The 14,158-nt window shown below is 43.9% G+C and overlaps 1 protein-coding gene across 1 annotated transcript in view; it reads left to right on the top strand.

Moving 5' to 3' along the window:
- LOC144486037 (uncharacterized) overlaps nucleotides 1-14,158 on the top strand; it is a 47,254-nt gene that overhangs the window by 18,048 nt on the left and 15,048 nt on the right. The window contains exons 9-12 of the mRNA XM_078204150.1: nucleotides 611-736; nucleotides 1,967-2,092; nucleotides 4,508-4,633; nucleotides 5,367-5,492. Coding sequence (XP_078060276.1) covers nucleotides 611-736; nucleotides 1,967-2,092; nucleotides 4,508-4,633; nucleotides 5,367-5,492 — 504 coding nt within the window. The remainder of the gene's footprint in view (nucleotides 1-610; nucleotides 737-1,966; nucleotides 2,093-4,507; nucleotides 4,634-5,366; nucleotides 5,493-14,158) is intronic.

The raw sequence follows: 14,158 nt of genomic DNA, 5'->3' as shown, positions 1-14,158 counted from the left end.
CTCGTGGTAGGCCCCCCACTTTTGTCTCCTGGCCCACTGTGCTGTTTAAGAATAGTAAGAAGTCTCACAACACCAGGTTAAAGTCCAACAGGTTTATTTGGCTTTAACCTGGTGTTGTGAGACTTCTTACTGTGCTTACCCCAGTCCAACGCCGGCATCTCCACATCCTGTTCAAGAATCCCAGCCATCAACTTGTCAACAAATCTTGCATTAATACAAATGGGAGAATTACACACAGTTGCCATCCAGGCTTCAGCATCGACATGATCAACACTTCCTTATTTGATCGTAGCAAATTTTTAACTGCACAGATTGTCTGCAGCTAATAACATTGGAATTATCTGTATCTATGTGCTCTGAATGCTCTGTAAATGTAGACGGGTTGCAGCAAAAAGTTTGGAACTTCTCAGATATTAGACAATCAGTGGACCACAATAATAACCACGGCACAATAGGATTATTATAACAGGAGAATTAGGTTTGTATTGGGGTAAAGAAATCCTGACTAGGAAATTGTTAAAAGGTTTGTCACTTTCAAATCAACATGTGACCTTGGTTGACAATCTAATATCAATCAAACTGAACAAAGGATTATTGGATTTTTTTGTAGATGTCAATGAATGTGCAACTAACACATCAACCTGTCAACACATCTGCAAGAATACAATTGGAAGATTCAGATGCAGTTGCCAACCTGGCTTCAGAATCAACACGAGAAACACTTCGCTTTGTGATGGTAGGAATTCCTCACACAAATCTTCTGTAATTGATTTGAAAATTGTGCTCTATCTATCTGACAGATATCACACCTCTGCAATCTAAATGGCTTGAAGCAAATCTTTGTTGCTCCTTAATAACTAAATGATCATTAGCTGACTTTGTTACAATGTGCACAAAGGCATATAACTTGTTTGCTGAATACGGTATCTGCCGGAAAAAAAAATGTTCCTTGAAATTAAAGGTTTCACTCATTCTGCTCTAAGGATTGCTCTTTGACTCATCAAATCTCAGTGTTCCTTCTGTTTAACATAAATCAAGATGTGGAGATGCCGGCGTTGGACTGGGGTAAGCACAGTAAGAAGTCTCACAACATCAGGTTAAAGTCAAACAGGTTTATTTGGTAGCAAATACCATAAGCTTTCGGAGCACAGCTCCTTCATCAGATGGAGTGGATATCTGTTCTCCAACAGTGCACAGACACAGAAAACAAGTTACAGAATACTAATTAGAATGCAAATCTCTACAGCCAGCCAGGTCTTAAAGGTACAGATAATGTGGGTGGACAAGGGTTCTCCAAGGCGGCCTTCACGACACACGACAGCGCAGAGTCGCTGAGCAGAAACTGATAGCCAAGTTCCGCACACATGAGGACGGCCTAAACCGGGATGTTGGATTTATGTCACATTATCAGTAACCCCCACAGCTTGTAGAATCTCACTTGCTGTTCTGTCTGGAGACAATACACATCTCTTTAACCTGTGTTGAATGCTCCCTCCACCCACATTATCTCTACCTTTAAGACCTGGCTGGCTGTAGAGATTTGCATTCTAATTAGAATTCTGTAACTTGATTTCTGTGTCTGTGCACTGTTGGAGAACAGATATCCACTCCATCTGATGAAGGAGCTGTGCTCCGAAAGCTTATGGTATTTGCTACCAAATAAACCTGTTGGACTTTAACCTGGTGTTGTGAGACTTCTTACTGAACATAAATCAAGACAGGAATGTCGTTGTTTAATGAGGGCAGTATGGGAAAGCCATCGCCAATAGTATCAATACATTTACTAAGCTCATATCATCTCAATTTTACACTTTAACAAAAAAGAATATTCATGATATTGCTGTTGGAGTTAAAGGGAACCTCTCAGTATATGATAATAGTGTTTGAAAACATGCGATGTATGATGACAATATATGGTCGAATATCAATCAAATGGTACACAAAATAATTTCTCTTTTATTCACAGATATTGATGAATGTGCAACCAACACATCAAGCTGTCAACAAATCTGTACCAATACAATTGGAAACTTCACATGCAGTTGTCGTCAAGGCTTTCGCATCAACGCGACAAACACTTCTTTTTGTGATGGTAAGAAGCCTTTAAACATACAGGGCCCGATTTTACCATTTTCATTGTAAGTGCTGAATCTGGGCGTAATGCAGATTCGAGTTAGAAATCTGCTTTCAGTCGCCCCCATACGCACTGAAAAAAAATCACGGGTCCCATTCGCGCTGTGGGCGGGGCTTATCGCAGCCGAAACGAACAGAGCTCTGAACTGCGCATGCGCAGTTAGAAAAAAATTTGAAAAAGCGCATCCGTGTCAGATTGCTCCCGAGCCGCAGAAAGTGGAGAAAGCGGCCTGTGAGCGAAAAGCGGGAGTGATGGCCCTCACAGACAATACTGTCCCCCTTATCCACCACCCCCACTACCCACACACATCGCTGTCACCCTTATCAACCTCCCCCGCTACCCAGACTGATCTCCACACCTGCCCCCCTCCCCCCCACAACTGATCGCCCGCAGAGTGGCAGCTGACCCCTCTGAACCCCGCCCCCCCACCAGAGATCCATCTGCCCCTCCCCCTTTCCAGTGAGCAATCGGGCCTCCTCCCTCCACCAGAGACACCTCTTACCCACCTCCCTCCTCCCCCCCACCAGACAACGATCTGGCCTCACTCATCCTCCCCCAGAGAATGGTCTGCCCTCCCTCACCTCCCCGTCCAGAGGAACATCTGACTCGCCTCCTTCTCCCTCCCCACCAGACAATGATCAGCCCTCCCCCCTACCACCAGACAACGATCTGCCCTCCCTCCCCACCACCAGACAACGATCAGCCCTCCCCCCCCACCACCAGTCAACGATTGGCCCTCCCCCCCCACCCGACCAGAGATACATCTGACCCATCTCCTCCTCCTCCCCCCCCAACCAGACAACGATCTGGCCTCACTCCCCTCCCCCCCCACAACCAGAGGATGTTCTGACCAGCCTCCCTCCTCCCCCCAACACTGATCTGAGTTAGTGAGCCGTTGGAAGCTCTGAATGCGCTCTTCAGCAGCTGGAGTGCCCGATTCAGACTTTTATTCAAAAGGTCCATTACGGCGCGGTTCCAGATTGGCAAACGTGGTGGTAAAGGGGGAAATGCTGATAAAGTTGGGCAGACAGTTCATTAATTCAATTTAAATGCGTGCAAATGCATTTAAATCGCCGTTGCGCCCGTTTTGGGCACGAAGCGGATCACCGCCATTCCTGGGTTTCGGTAAAGTGGCCATCTGCACGGACGCGGGCACGGATTGCGTTAATGGCCTCACAACCGACTTTACCACATTTTCGGGCGCGACGCAATGGTAAAATTGGGCCCACAGTCTCTCTGCAATTTGGAGATTACGCTTCACCTGACTCATGGCAGATTCACATGACTATGGCAAGCCAGGTAGTACACTAAGTAAAGACTGTATTTCCAAAACCTGGCCATCCTGAGATCTCAAAGGACCCAGAGGTCTTCCTGAATTGACCTCTTCTGCAGGTACATGAATTTTCAGCCAACATATTGGCTGGGATTCTCCTAAAACAAAACTAAGTGCCCAACGGGTGTGAAATGGGAGAACATCCCGCCTATCTTTTGGGCGTACTTACCTGAATGAGTCTCTGACAGTTTGTGCAATGCAGAGTGCCTTCGAGTGGTTAATGCTGAAAAGGACTGGGCGGGGCCTCATCCTGCCCGAGAGGCCAGCATCAGCACACTGAGCGGGTCACTGCGCATGCGCTGATCTGTCAGTGGTGAGATTGGCGTATACACAGTGGCCGCCTCTCCCATCACTGGCTTCCCGAGTGCTGACTTCCCCAATTTCTTCCCGACCCACCCTCTCACCCTGTCACACGCACCTCCCCCAGGAGGTGCCAGGCTTGGAGACTACTGTCCTGGACCCACTAATCATATTGAAATGTCAATTTCCATATGGAACAGATAAAAAAAGGGCCTCAGCGACTCATTACCAGCCAGACGCGGTTCGTGAATCTCGCGAATGAACCCCCTGCTTTTGTCTCCTGGTCGGCTGCGCTGCTCGGGAATCCCAGCCATCAACTTGTCAACAAATCTGCATTAATACAAATGGGAGAATTACACACAGTTGCCATCCAGGCTTCAGCATCGACATGATCAACACTTCCTTTTATGATGGTAGCAAACTTTTAACTGCACAGATTCTCTGCAGTTGATAGCATTGGAATTATATTGTATCTATGTGCTCTGAATGCTCTGTGAATCTAGATGAGTTGTAGCAACAATTTAGGGCTGCACAGATATTTGACAATCAGTGGACCACAATAATAACCTGTGCCACAGCCCAATAGGGTAATTATTACAGGAGAATTAGGTGTGCATTGGGGTAAAGGAATGATGACCAGGAAATTGTTAAAAGGTTTGTCACTTTCAAAACAACATGTGACCTTGGCTTACAATCTAATATCAATCAAACTGAACAAGGAATGATTGGATTTTTTGCAGATATCGATGAATGTGCAACTAACACACCAACCTGTCAACACATCTGCAAGAATACAATTGGAAGCTTCAGATGCAGTTGCCAACCTGGCTTCAGAATCAACATGAGAAACACTTCGCTTTGTGATGGTAGGAATTTCTCAAACACACAAATCCCCTGTAATTGATTTGAAAATTATGCTCTATCTATCTAACATATATCACAACACTGCAATCTAAATGGCTTGAAGCAAATCTTTGTTGCTTCTGAATAATTAAATCATCATTAGCTGACTTCATTACAATGTGCACAGAGGCATAATACTTGTTTGCAGAATACAGTATCGATTGGATAAATCAATACGTTATTGAAAATTGCAAATAGGGGTGGCACGGTGGTTAGCATTGCTGCCTCACAGCACCAGGGACCCAGGTTCAATTCTGGCCTCATGCCACTGTCTATGTGGAGTTTGCACATTCTCCCCATGACTGCGTGGGTTTCCTCCGGGTGCTCCGGTTTTCTCCCACAGTCCAATGATGTGTAGGTTAGGTTGATTGGCCATGGCAAATTGTCCCTTAGTGTCAGGGGATTAGCATACTTGGGGTTAAGGGGATAGGGCCTGGGTGGGATTATTGTTGGTGCAGGCTCGATGGGCTGAATAGCCTTCTTCTGCACTCGAGTGATTCTAAGTAATTTTCACACTCTTTGCTCTAAGGTTCTAGAACTCACCATGATTCAATGAACCTTTCGCTAACATATATCAGCACAGGAATATTGTAATAGGATGAGAACAGGATAGAAAATTCATAACTAATTGTATCAATACATTTATGTCAATTTTATATTTTAATGAAAAATAACTAATTGGACTTTTATTTGCAGATATTGATGAATGTGCAACCAACACATCAACTTGCCAACAAGTCTGCAAGAATACAATTGGGAGCTTCACATGCAGTTGCCATTCTGGGTTTAGCACCAATGTGAGAAACACTTCTCTTTGTGATGGTAGGTAATCTTCAAACACCCAAATTCTCTGCAATTGATGATTTGTGATTTGTGCTCCATCTAATAGATATCACAGCATTGCATTTCATAATGGATTCAAGCAAAGACTGCTCCTTAATAATCCAATAGTCAGAATAGTAATTGTAGAAGTATTGGGTTTAAATGTTTATTGACAGCAACGGTGTAGCTCTTACATGCTGTGTGCCTGCCTGCGCATCGGATAACTACCCTTTCATACTCTCATCATCCCAACAGCCACGTGACCACCTGGTCCACATCTTCCCAGTTTAAGTTGGGACAACCAGTTGTACTGAGGTGTAACATTGTGAGAGAACTGTCACAAAATATAATCTATTCATACATGTAAAATTAAACAAGGCTAACATCATAACTATTTACAATGTGCAAAACACTTTTTAAAACAAAGTCCATTCATAGACTAGTTCTTCACATAGTTCTTGAACCTTGGATTTGGGTAGCTCAGGCTCCCTTAGCATGTGATTGTACCAGTTGGCTGTGCTCGAGATGCCTGCTGGTTGGTGTCTTCAGTGTGAATGGCAGCAGGTATCCTTGTGGAGTACGCCAAGGCTGCTGGGTACAGTGCTGGTTAATGGTGATGGTTCAGATACCAGTAGCAGGCGATGCTGATTTCATAAGAAATGATCACTGTCCAAAATAACCATATAGCTGTGGGAAGTAACAGTGTACCACTGCCAACCTTTTGTGGCAATGTGTGGTCTGAATGCTGACCATTTGATCAGATTCTAGAGGGCAAAGTTGCAAGCATTTGTATTGGAACACCTCTTTCCCCTTTGTTGCCACTTCATAAGTGCGCCACTCATGTTGGTTTTGACCTTAGATTGCAGGAGGGACTTGGCAATGGGAATCATGCCCCTGGTGCACCTGGGGAACAAGTCACTGTGCTGACAGGGAAGACCCTGTTGGGGAAAAGTTTGCAGGCTGAAGAATGCAGCATAGAAATCTATGTGGTCTCAGGCATATTTCTCCAGTAGGTGCTTGGCTGGACCCACTGATCATTTTGCCAGGCCATTGGACTGTGGATTCAGGGGACTACTCATGATGTGCTCAAAGTCACATGCTTGTAAAAAGTCCCAGAACACTCTGGAATCAAAGTGATGAGTATTGTTTGTCACTATCTATTGCCAGGTGCTGTGTGGCAAAGTATCTCTTGAGCATGCTTATCACCATTTTGCTCTTCATGTCTGGTAGTTGGTTGATTTCAAACCAACCAGAGTGATGCAGCTGGAGTGCATTGCATGGCACACACCTGGATACTTTTCTCTCCATGTCCACATATATCAATGGCCAGTATATGGATTCCTTTACCCTGCACATGGTTGCCTCCAACCCTGGGTGTCCTTGAAGTTGCTCGGTATACTACATCTGCAGAGAGATAGGGATAATGAATAGCTGACTGTGCAGTATCAGCCCATCTTGTACGGTTAGCTCCTCTGGCATCAGGAAGTTCCTTTGGAGGACTTGGGCCAGCCTTTCATAATGACATCATGGAACTGCCTGTACATGAGATCCACCTGTAATGCATAAAATTCTAACAGGGCTGGCAGACTAGATGCATGGAGGATGTTATCCTTGGTCGGAAAATCTAGAACTGGGACACAGTCTCAGGAGATGGGTCGACCATTTAGGACTGTGATGAGGAATGTCTTCACTCAAAGGATATTTAAGTGAAGTGGAATTCTCTACAACAGAAAGCTATGGGGGCCAAGTCACTGAATGTATTCAATTAAGGGATAGATAATTTTTTGAATTTTAATGGCATCAAGGGGCCTGGGGAGAAAGCAAGAACATGAAATTGAGGTCGAGGATCAGCCATGATCATACTGAATGGCGGAGCAGATTCAAAAAGCCAAAAGATCTGCTCCTGTCCTTAAGTTTCTTGATTCGATTCAATGAGAAAACCTGTATGGTCATGATGTCAATGTCCTCCTCATGATCTGCCTGGTCAGTTGTAGGTAGGAAGGCTCTGAAAAGAGCATCAGCGAAGTACAACACCTTACAACGCTTATTAACGACACTGAGGTTGCAGTGCGGTAACTTGAGCATCATGCACTATCGCTGTGCAGACACAGTCTGAAGAGACATTTTAAGAATAGTGATGAATGGCTGATGATTAATTTCAATACTTACAGGACAACTACATATGAATAAAACTTCTAACAAGTGAAGATGAGGGCAAGGAGTTCCTTCTCGATTTGCGCATAATGAGTCTCAGAGTCAGTGAAGGCCCTTGATTCGCAGGCTATTTGCCTGCCATTCTGGATGCAAACCACATCAAGCATCTGCTGATTGAAGTACAGGGGCTCGAACCTCAAAGTATTGTAGCGCTGGTGAGCTGAGAGTGCCTGACTGAATATGATGCTCCTGCCAACTCCATTCGGCATCTTGGTGAAGGAGCTGACAGAGGTCTGGTGACCTCATTGTCACACGGAATAAACTTGGAAAGATAATTTTTCATTCCAAGGAGATGCTGCAGGGTGTGCTTGTCCTCGGGAATGGCCATCTGCCGTCTAGCCATTGCTTTGTTTAGATCTACCTTCATGCCATTGGCTGTGAGTAGGTCACATAAGGACCCACATAAGGAACCTGGATGACCCTGAATCTGCATTTAGCAGCGTTGAGCTTTAACTGGATGGTCCAGCTTCTGTCGAGGACTAGACGAAGATGTGCATCATGTTGCATTGTATGACCCCAGAACAGGGTGTAATGGACGATGATTTTGCAGGGTTGTCCTGAGGAAAAGGTAGCTGCCAACCAGAGACATGAAGCTAGTGAGTTTTGAGGATTCTTCATTCAGTGGAATTTGCTAAAACCCACACTTCGCATCCAAGATGCTGTCTGCATGTCAACTATGACTTGTTACACGGTCTTCATAGGGCGAAGAAGTCCGAGTAGTGCTTTGTTCAGGTGGACCGGGTCAATACAATCCCTGACTGTGCTGTCCACTTTTACTGCAGCTACCGTTGCTGAAATCCATTCTGTGGCTGCATCTACGGGAGCTATTACACCAGTGTTGTCATGCAGTCCAGCTCAACAATTAGTTTCTGCTTCATTGCTAGGGGACCCTTCTTGGAGCACAGGCAGTGGGTGGAATCGAGTCATCTAGCCTCAAATGATATATTACAGGTAGCTTGCCAATGGTGTCACAGTTGAATAGGTCTTCATATTCTATGGCCAGAACTTTACCGCCCCGCCCGCCACGGAAATGAGAGCGGGCGAGGGGCGGACAATGGGAAGGTCTGTTGACCTCAGGCAAGAATTTATGGTTTCAGGACGAGCGAGGCCATAAAATTCCGAGTTACACCTCTGGAGCCCGGTGCTGCAGAGTGTGTACGTCTGGACCAAGATGGATTAATCTCAGTGTGATGCTGTGCTGAAGACCCAAAAGCAGCTTCACATCTTGGTTAATGACATGAAACTGAAAACACCACTCATCACATATGAAAGATACAATTATTTTCCTGCACACAAAGCAGTGACAACATTAGTCAGTACATAATTGAGTTGAGAAAATAAGCTAAATTGTGTTAATTTGGAGAACTTGAAGAATCACTCATCCGAGATTGAATCCCGCAAATTATTCACTGAGCGAATGGCTTTCGTGAGAAGTGGATCGTTGAACAGAAACCGCATTGGAGAAAAACAATTTGAAGGCCTGAAGGTACAAGAATAGAACTGCTATTAAAATATTTAAATGCAGTCGATGAAGAACAGAGCATTTACCATGTAGTTGTCCAGTTTACGGAAAGCAGTGTAAAAACTGTGATAAAGAAAATCAATTATCTAAGATGTGTAAATCGAAGAAAGTGCACACAATTGCAGGTGATGACATAGACACAGAGGGTGGAATTTTCCTGTCCCGCCTGCCACGGGAATCGTAGCGGACAGGGGCGGACCATGCAAAGATCCGTTGACCTCAGGCAGGAATTTCCAGCTTTGGGGCGAGCGCGGCCTGAAAATCCCACCCAGAATCTGAACTTTTCGTTGGCAACAGCAAATTCGAAAGGCGAATGGAAGGTTGCTTTAAAAATTGCCAACATGATGGTGAACTTTAACCTTGACGCAGGTACACAAGCAAATGTCATTCCCATAAGATAAGGAAAGAAAAACAGCCAACTAAAAGAAAAATAAAATTGTCTTCTTATACAGTTGTAAAAATTGCTGCGGAAAACTAAAATGAACTATAAAAAAGTCTCAAGCACTTCTGTTTATTCTGATGAAAAATGTTTGATTCCAAGAATGAGTGTTGCATATAAAAAGCTGAAGTTTATCAAGGGAATAATGACTGTCACCACTGATGACATCTGAAGTGAATACAAGTGCATGTTCAAGGGATTGCCTAAAGCGAGAACACATCATCAAGATTGACAAAACTGTGACACCCAAAATACACCCACCCAGGAAAGTACCAGTAATGCTGAGAGATCGACTGAATGACGTGGAGATGCCGGTGTTGGACTGGGGTGGGCACAGTAGGAAGTCTCACAACACCAGGTTAAAGTCCAGCAGGTTTATTTGGTAGCACGAGCTTTCAGACTGCTGCTCCTTCATCAGGTGAGTGGGCACTCAACTGATGAAGGTGCAGCGCTCTGAAAGCTTGTGCTACCAAATAAACCTGTTGGACTTCAACCTGGTGTTGTGAGACTTCTTACTGAAATTGACTGAAAGCAGAGTTTGTCAGAATGGAAAAACATCATATCATTAAGAAAATTGAAGATCCAGCAAAGTGGGTTAGTTCAAACGTAATTATAGAACAATCAAATGGGAATCTATGTGTTTGTCTGCATCCTTGAGATCTAAACCAGGCATTACAAAGACAGCATTACCAGTTGCCCTTAGTGGAAGAGGTCTTGTGTAAACTTGTTGATACTAAATGCTATTCAGTCCTGGGTGCGAGTTCAAGCTTCTAGCAGGTCAAGCTGGATGAACACAGCTCCTCTCTCTGAACCTTCAACACACCATACAGGCGCTACACTTATATTTTTGGTATTAATTCAGCTCCTGAGGTATTCCACAGAACAATGAAGCAGCTGTTTGAAGGGTTAAAGGGTATGGAAACCTATATCGATAATGTGCTGGTCTGGGGTGTCACACGGGAAGAACATGGCCACAGATTGAGGCAGGTGCTGGCAAGAACTAGAGAAAGTAACTTAAAGCTGAAGAAGGAAAAGTGCTAAATAGGTCTTCATGAAATAAGGTTCTTGGGACATGTGCTAACAAACGAGGGACTGAAGCCAGACCAGAATAAAATTGAAGCTGTCGTTAGCTTACAACCACCAGAATGTAAGGAAGACTTGGAGAGATTTTTAGGCATGGTGACCGACCTTGGGAAATTCATTCCACATGTCAGACTTGACAGCATCTGTCAGAGAACTTCCGCAATGTGGAATGGCACTGGGAACAAAGTCACCAAGGAGTTTAACAAATCTAAAGACAACACTAACCCAGATACCAGTGTTAAAGTTTATGTTGTCAGTCAGCCAGTAAATATATCAGTGGACTCTTGAAAAACCGACCTAGGAGCTGTCCTCTTGCAAAATGAAACACCTGTGGCATAGGCTGCAAACTAACTGAAACACAGCAGCATTCTGACTACATAGAGAATGAAATTTTGGCAATTGTGTTTGGCATTAAACGCCTCCACCAATTTGTCTCTTGTAAAGATGTGGCGGTAGAGTCAGATCAGCCTTTGGAAGCTATCTGTAGGAATTTCTGGTTTCTCTTGCACTGTTGTCTGTTGGAGTCTGCACAATGTAAGACATTGGTTGCCCTTTGATTCCTGTGACAATAGCATCTGCCTGCTGAATTCTCACTGTCTTTCCCATGTTCAGTTCAGACAGAGGTTGGGTGTCTTGATCAAAGTTTCTGCTTTGTGCAGAAACCACCACCAAGAATCCAAAGATTACTACTGTGTCTGCAGAGATACCAGGTCAGAGTTAAATATAAACCAGGTAAAGAACTGTACATTGCAGACACTCTTCACGTGCATACCTACACTTCACAAAGAAGAGGACAAAGAAACTGAAACGCAGGTTCACACGCTGACAAAGAATTTACCTGTGGTTGTAATCAAACTAGAAGAGATCAAGGAAGCGACCAAGAACTATGCCATCCTTGAGTAAACTGCAGGACTACTGGAACTTTCGTGAGGAACGTCATGTAGCAGAGGGAATACTTTTCAAGGGAGACAAGATAATAACTCCTGCAACACTGAGGAAAGGAATGCTGCAGCGCCTACATGAAAGTCACCTTGGCATAGAAACATGCAAAAGAGTTGTGGATGTAATATATTGCCTGGAATGGGAGCACAAATCAGGAAAATGCTGAATGCATATGCAGTGTGCCAAAAGTACAGCAAATCACAACAAAAAGAACCACTTCAACCACACAGTATTTCAGGGAGGCCCTGGCAGAAAATTGGAGTGGATTTGCTCACATTTGACAACAGTGAGTCCAAACTAGCAGTCGATTATTATTCAAAGTTTTTTGAATCTCTGCTGAGCAAAGATGGTAAGAACCTCACTGTAATAAATAACTTGAAATCAATTTTTGTTCACCAAGATGACATGGGTGCTTCGGTTTCCTCCCACACTCCAAAGATGTGCAGCTTAGGTAGATTGGCCATGATCAATGCATGTGGACATACCTGAAGTGTTCACCTTAGACAATGGTTCACAATTCTCAGGCACTGAATTTTGCAAATTTGCCAGGGGTTTTGCCAGACTACGTCAAGTCCCAAATATTCACAATCCAATGGAATGGTGGAACATGCATGCAGACCTTCAAACTTCTGTTGAAGAAAGTGAAGCTGGATTGAAGAGACCCTGGCCCTGTTGGATTTCAGGAATGCTTCATTACAGGGCATTGATCTATCTCCAGCACTGCTCCTGAAGAAGAGAAGACTAAGAACTAAGCTTCCAACTTCGGTCCAACTGCCAATTCCACAGTCAACGAACTGCAACAGGTAGGACCTGCTCAACAGAGACAGCAGAAGCAGAAACTTTGATCAAGACACCCAACCTCTGTCTGAACTGAACATGGGAAAGACAGTGAGAATTCAGCAGACAGATGCTATTGTCACAGGAATCAAAGGGGAACGAATGTCTCACATAGTGCAGACTTCAAACAGACAACAGTACAGGAGAAACCAGAAATTCCTACAGAAAACAAATGAAGGGCAACCCTGTACAGAACCAGAAAGTGTTGGTGAAGACCAAGAATCAGAATCCACCAGTCAAGCAATAGATAATCAGATAAAGCCTGAGAGTTCTGTAAACTACCCAAGTAGTAAACGTGACACAGAGCTGAAGAAGACTCCTTGCCCTTCAAAATTATTTCTCTCACCATCCAGAATATCCAGTGGAAGAAACACAGATATAGAGATGAGTAAAAAATAAAACAGACCGATAAAAATAAAGTGCAAAAGAGTAGGTAAGAGATTTTGTTCTTTATATTCGCAATCTATGTTGTTCTAACAGAAACTTGTCTGAAGTGTTTTAGTTTTTTGAAAAAAGGGAAATGTCATGATATTAGAGTGATTGTGGTAGTGGACTCTAGTATTAGATACAATATGGTCCACAGTATTTCATTGGGTCACCTGACTTGGGGGTCAGAGGTTATTAAGCACATGTAAATGAAACCTGGCTGCAGGCCTGCCGATGTACTCACATTCTCTTCTTAATAAAGTTAGTTAATAATAATGATATTTGTCATCTTGCAACACAAAAATGAGGCGCCTTGGTTACTCTGATTAAACTCCAATTCATTTACCCTGTTCATGCTCTGAAACCTAGAGAATGGACTGGCTACAATGTGGCTGGTGGCTTGGGCAGGCTGCTGTGGCTTGGATCTGCAGCATTTCGCAAAATGGTTCTATTTGCCACACTTATTACAGTGTTTATCAAATGGCAGACATGTAGTTCTATTCTGTGAGTGATGGCTGCCGCAGTTGGAGCAGGGCATGCCCTGTACCGCAAAGATCTATGTTTCCCGCCTTGACTCTTTGCTGCTTCTTTCTGACTGCTGGTTCAGCATACAGATGCTTATGGCAGCTTGCAACATTAAACCTTTCTCACAAATCTCTCATCAACCAATGAGTGAGAGTGCCAATTGCACATTCCCTTGCTCAGATTTTTAAAATTGCAGCGTATGACTGATTGGACTCATCTAACATTTGGTTGGTCGTATTGAACATGTGCCTATCCAATATAATGTTTGTTATGTATTTGAAGTGGTTGTATCCCAGCTGGTATAATGTCACGTGACCTGTAGAGGGATTTGCAGGCTTTTCAGGCTCTTCCATCTTGGACATGGAAGAAGCAGCATCTCCTTGATAAACCTGTATCATGTTTAACTTTAACCCACAAGTGTGGCATCTCATTACTTTCCTCTTCACTAATAATACTCAGTCAACACGTAACAATGTTCTTTACCCGCATCATATGTGTTCAACATTTTTCAGCAATATCTTGGGATCCTCTTCCTCTTCCTCCATTTGAAAGCCAAAGGACTCAACTGCCTCAGGATCTGCTAAATTAGGAGAATGTGCACCTGAACCTTCTTTGATTTCTCTGATAGGCCGGCATCGCAGTAGATATGCCACCTTTTTTCACATTTTGTCTGGTTGT

The sequence above is a fragment of the Mustelus asterias genome, chromosome 3, assembly GCF_964213995.1.
Source record: "Mustelus asterias chromosome 3, sMusAst1.hap1.1, whole genome shotgun sequence".
Lineage (NCBI taxonomy): Eukaryota > Metazoa > Chordata > Chondrichthyes > Carcharhiniformes > Triakidae > Mustelus > Mustelus asterias.
Note: the sequence above shows the minus strand (reverse complement) of the source record. Positions and strands in the feature narration are given on the sequence as shown.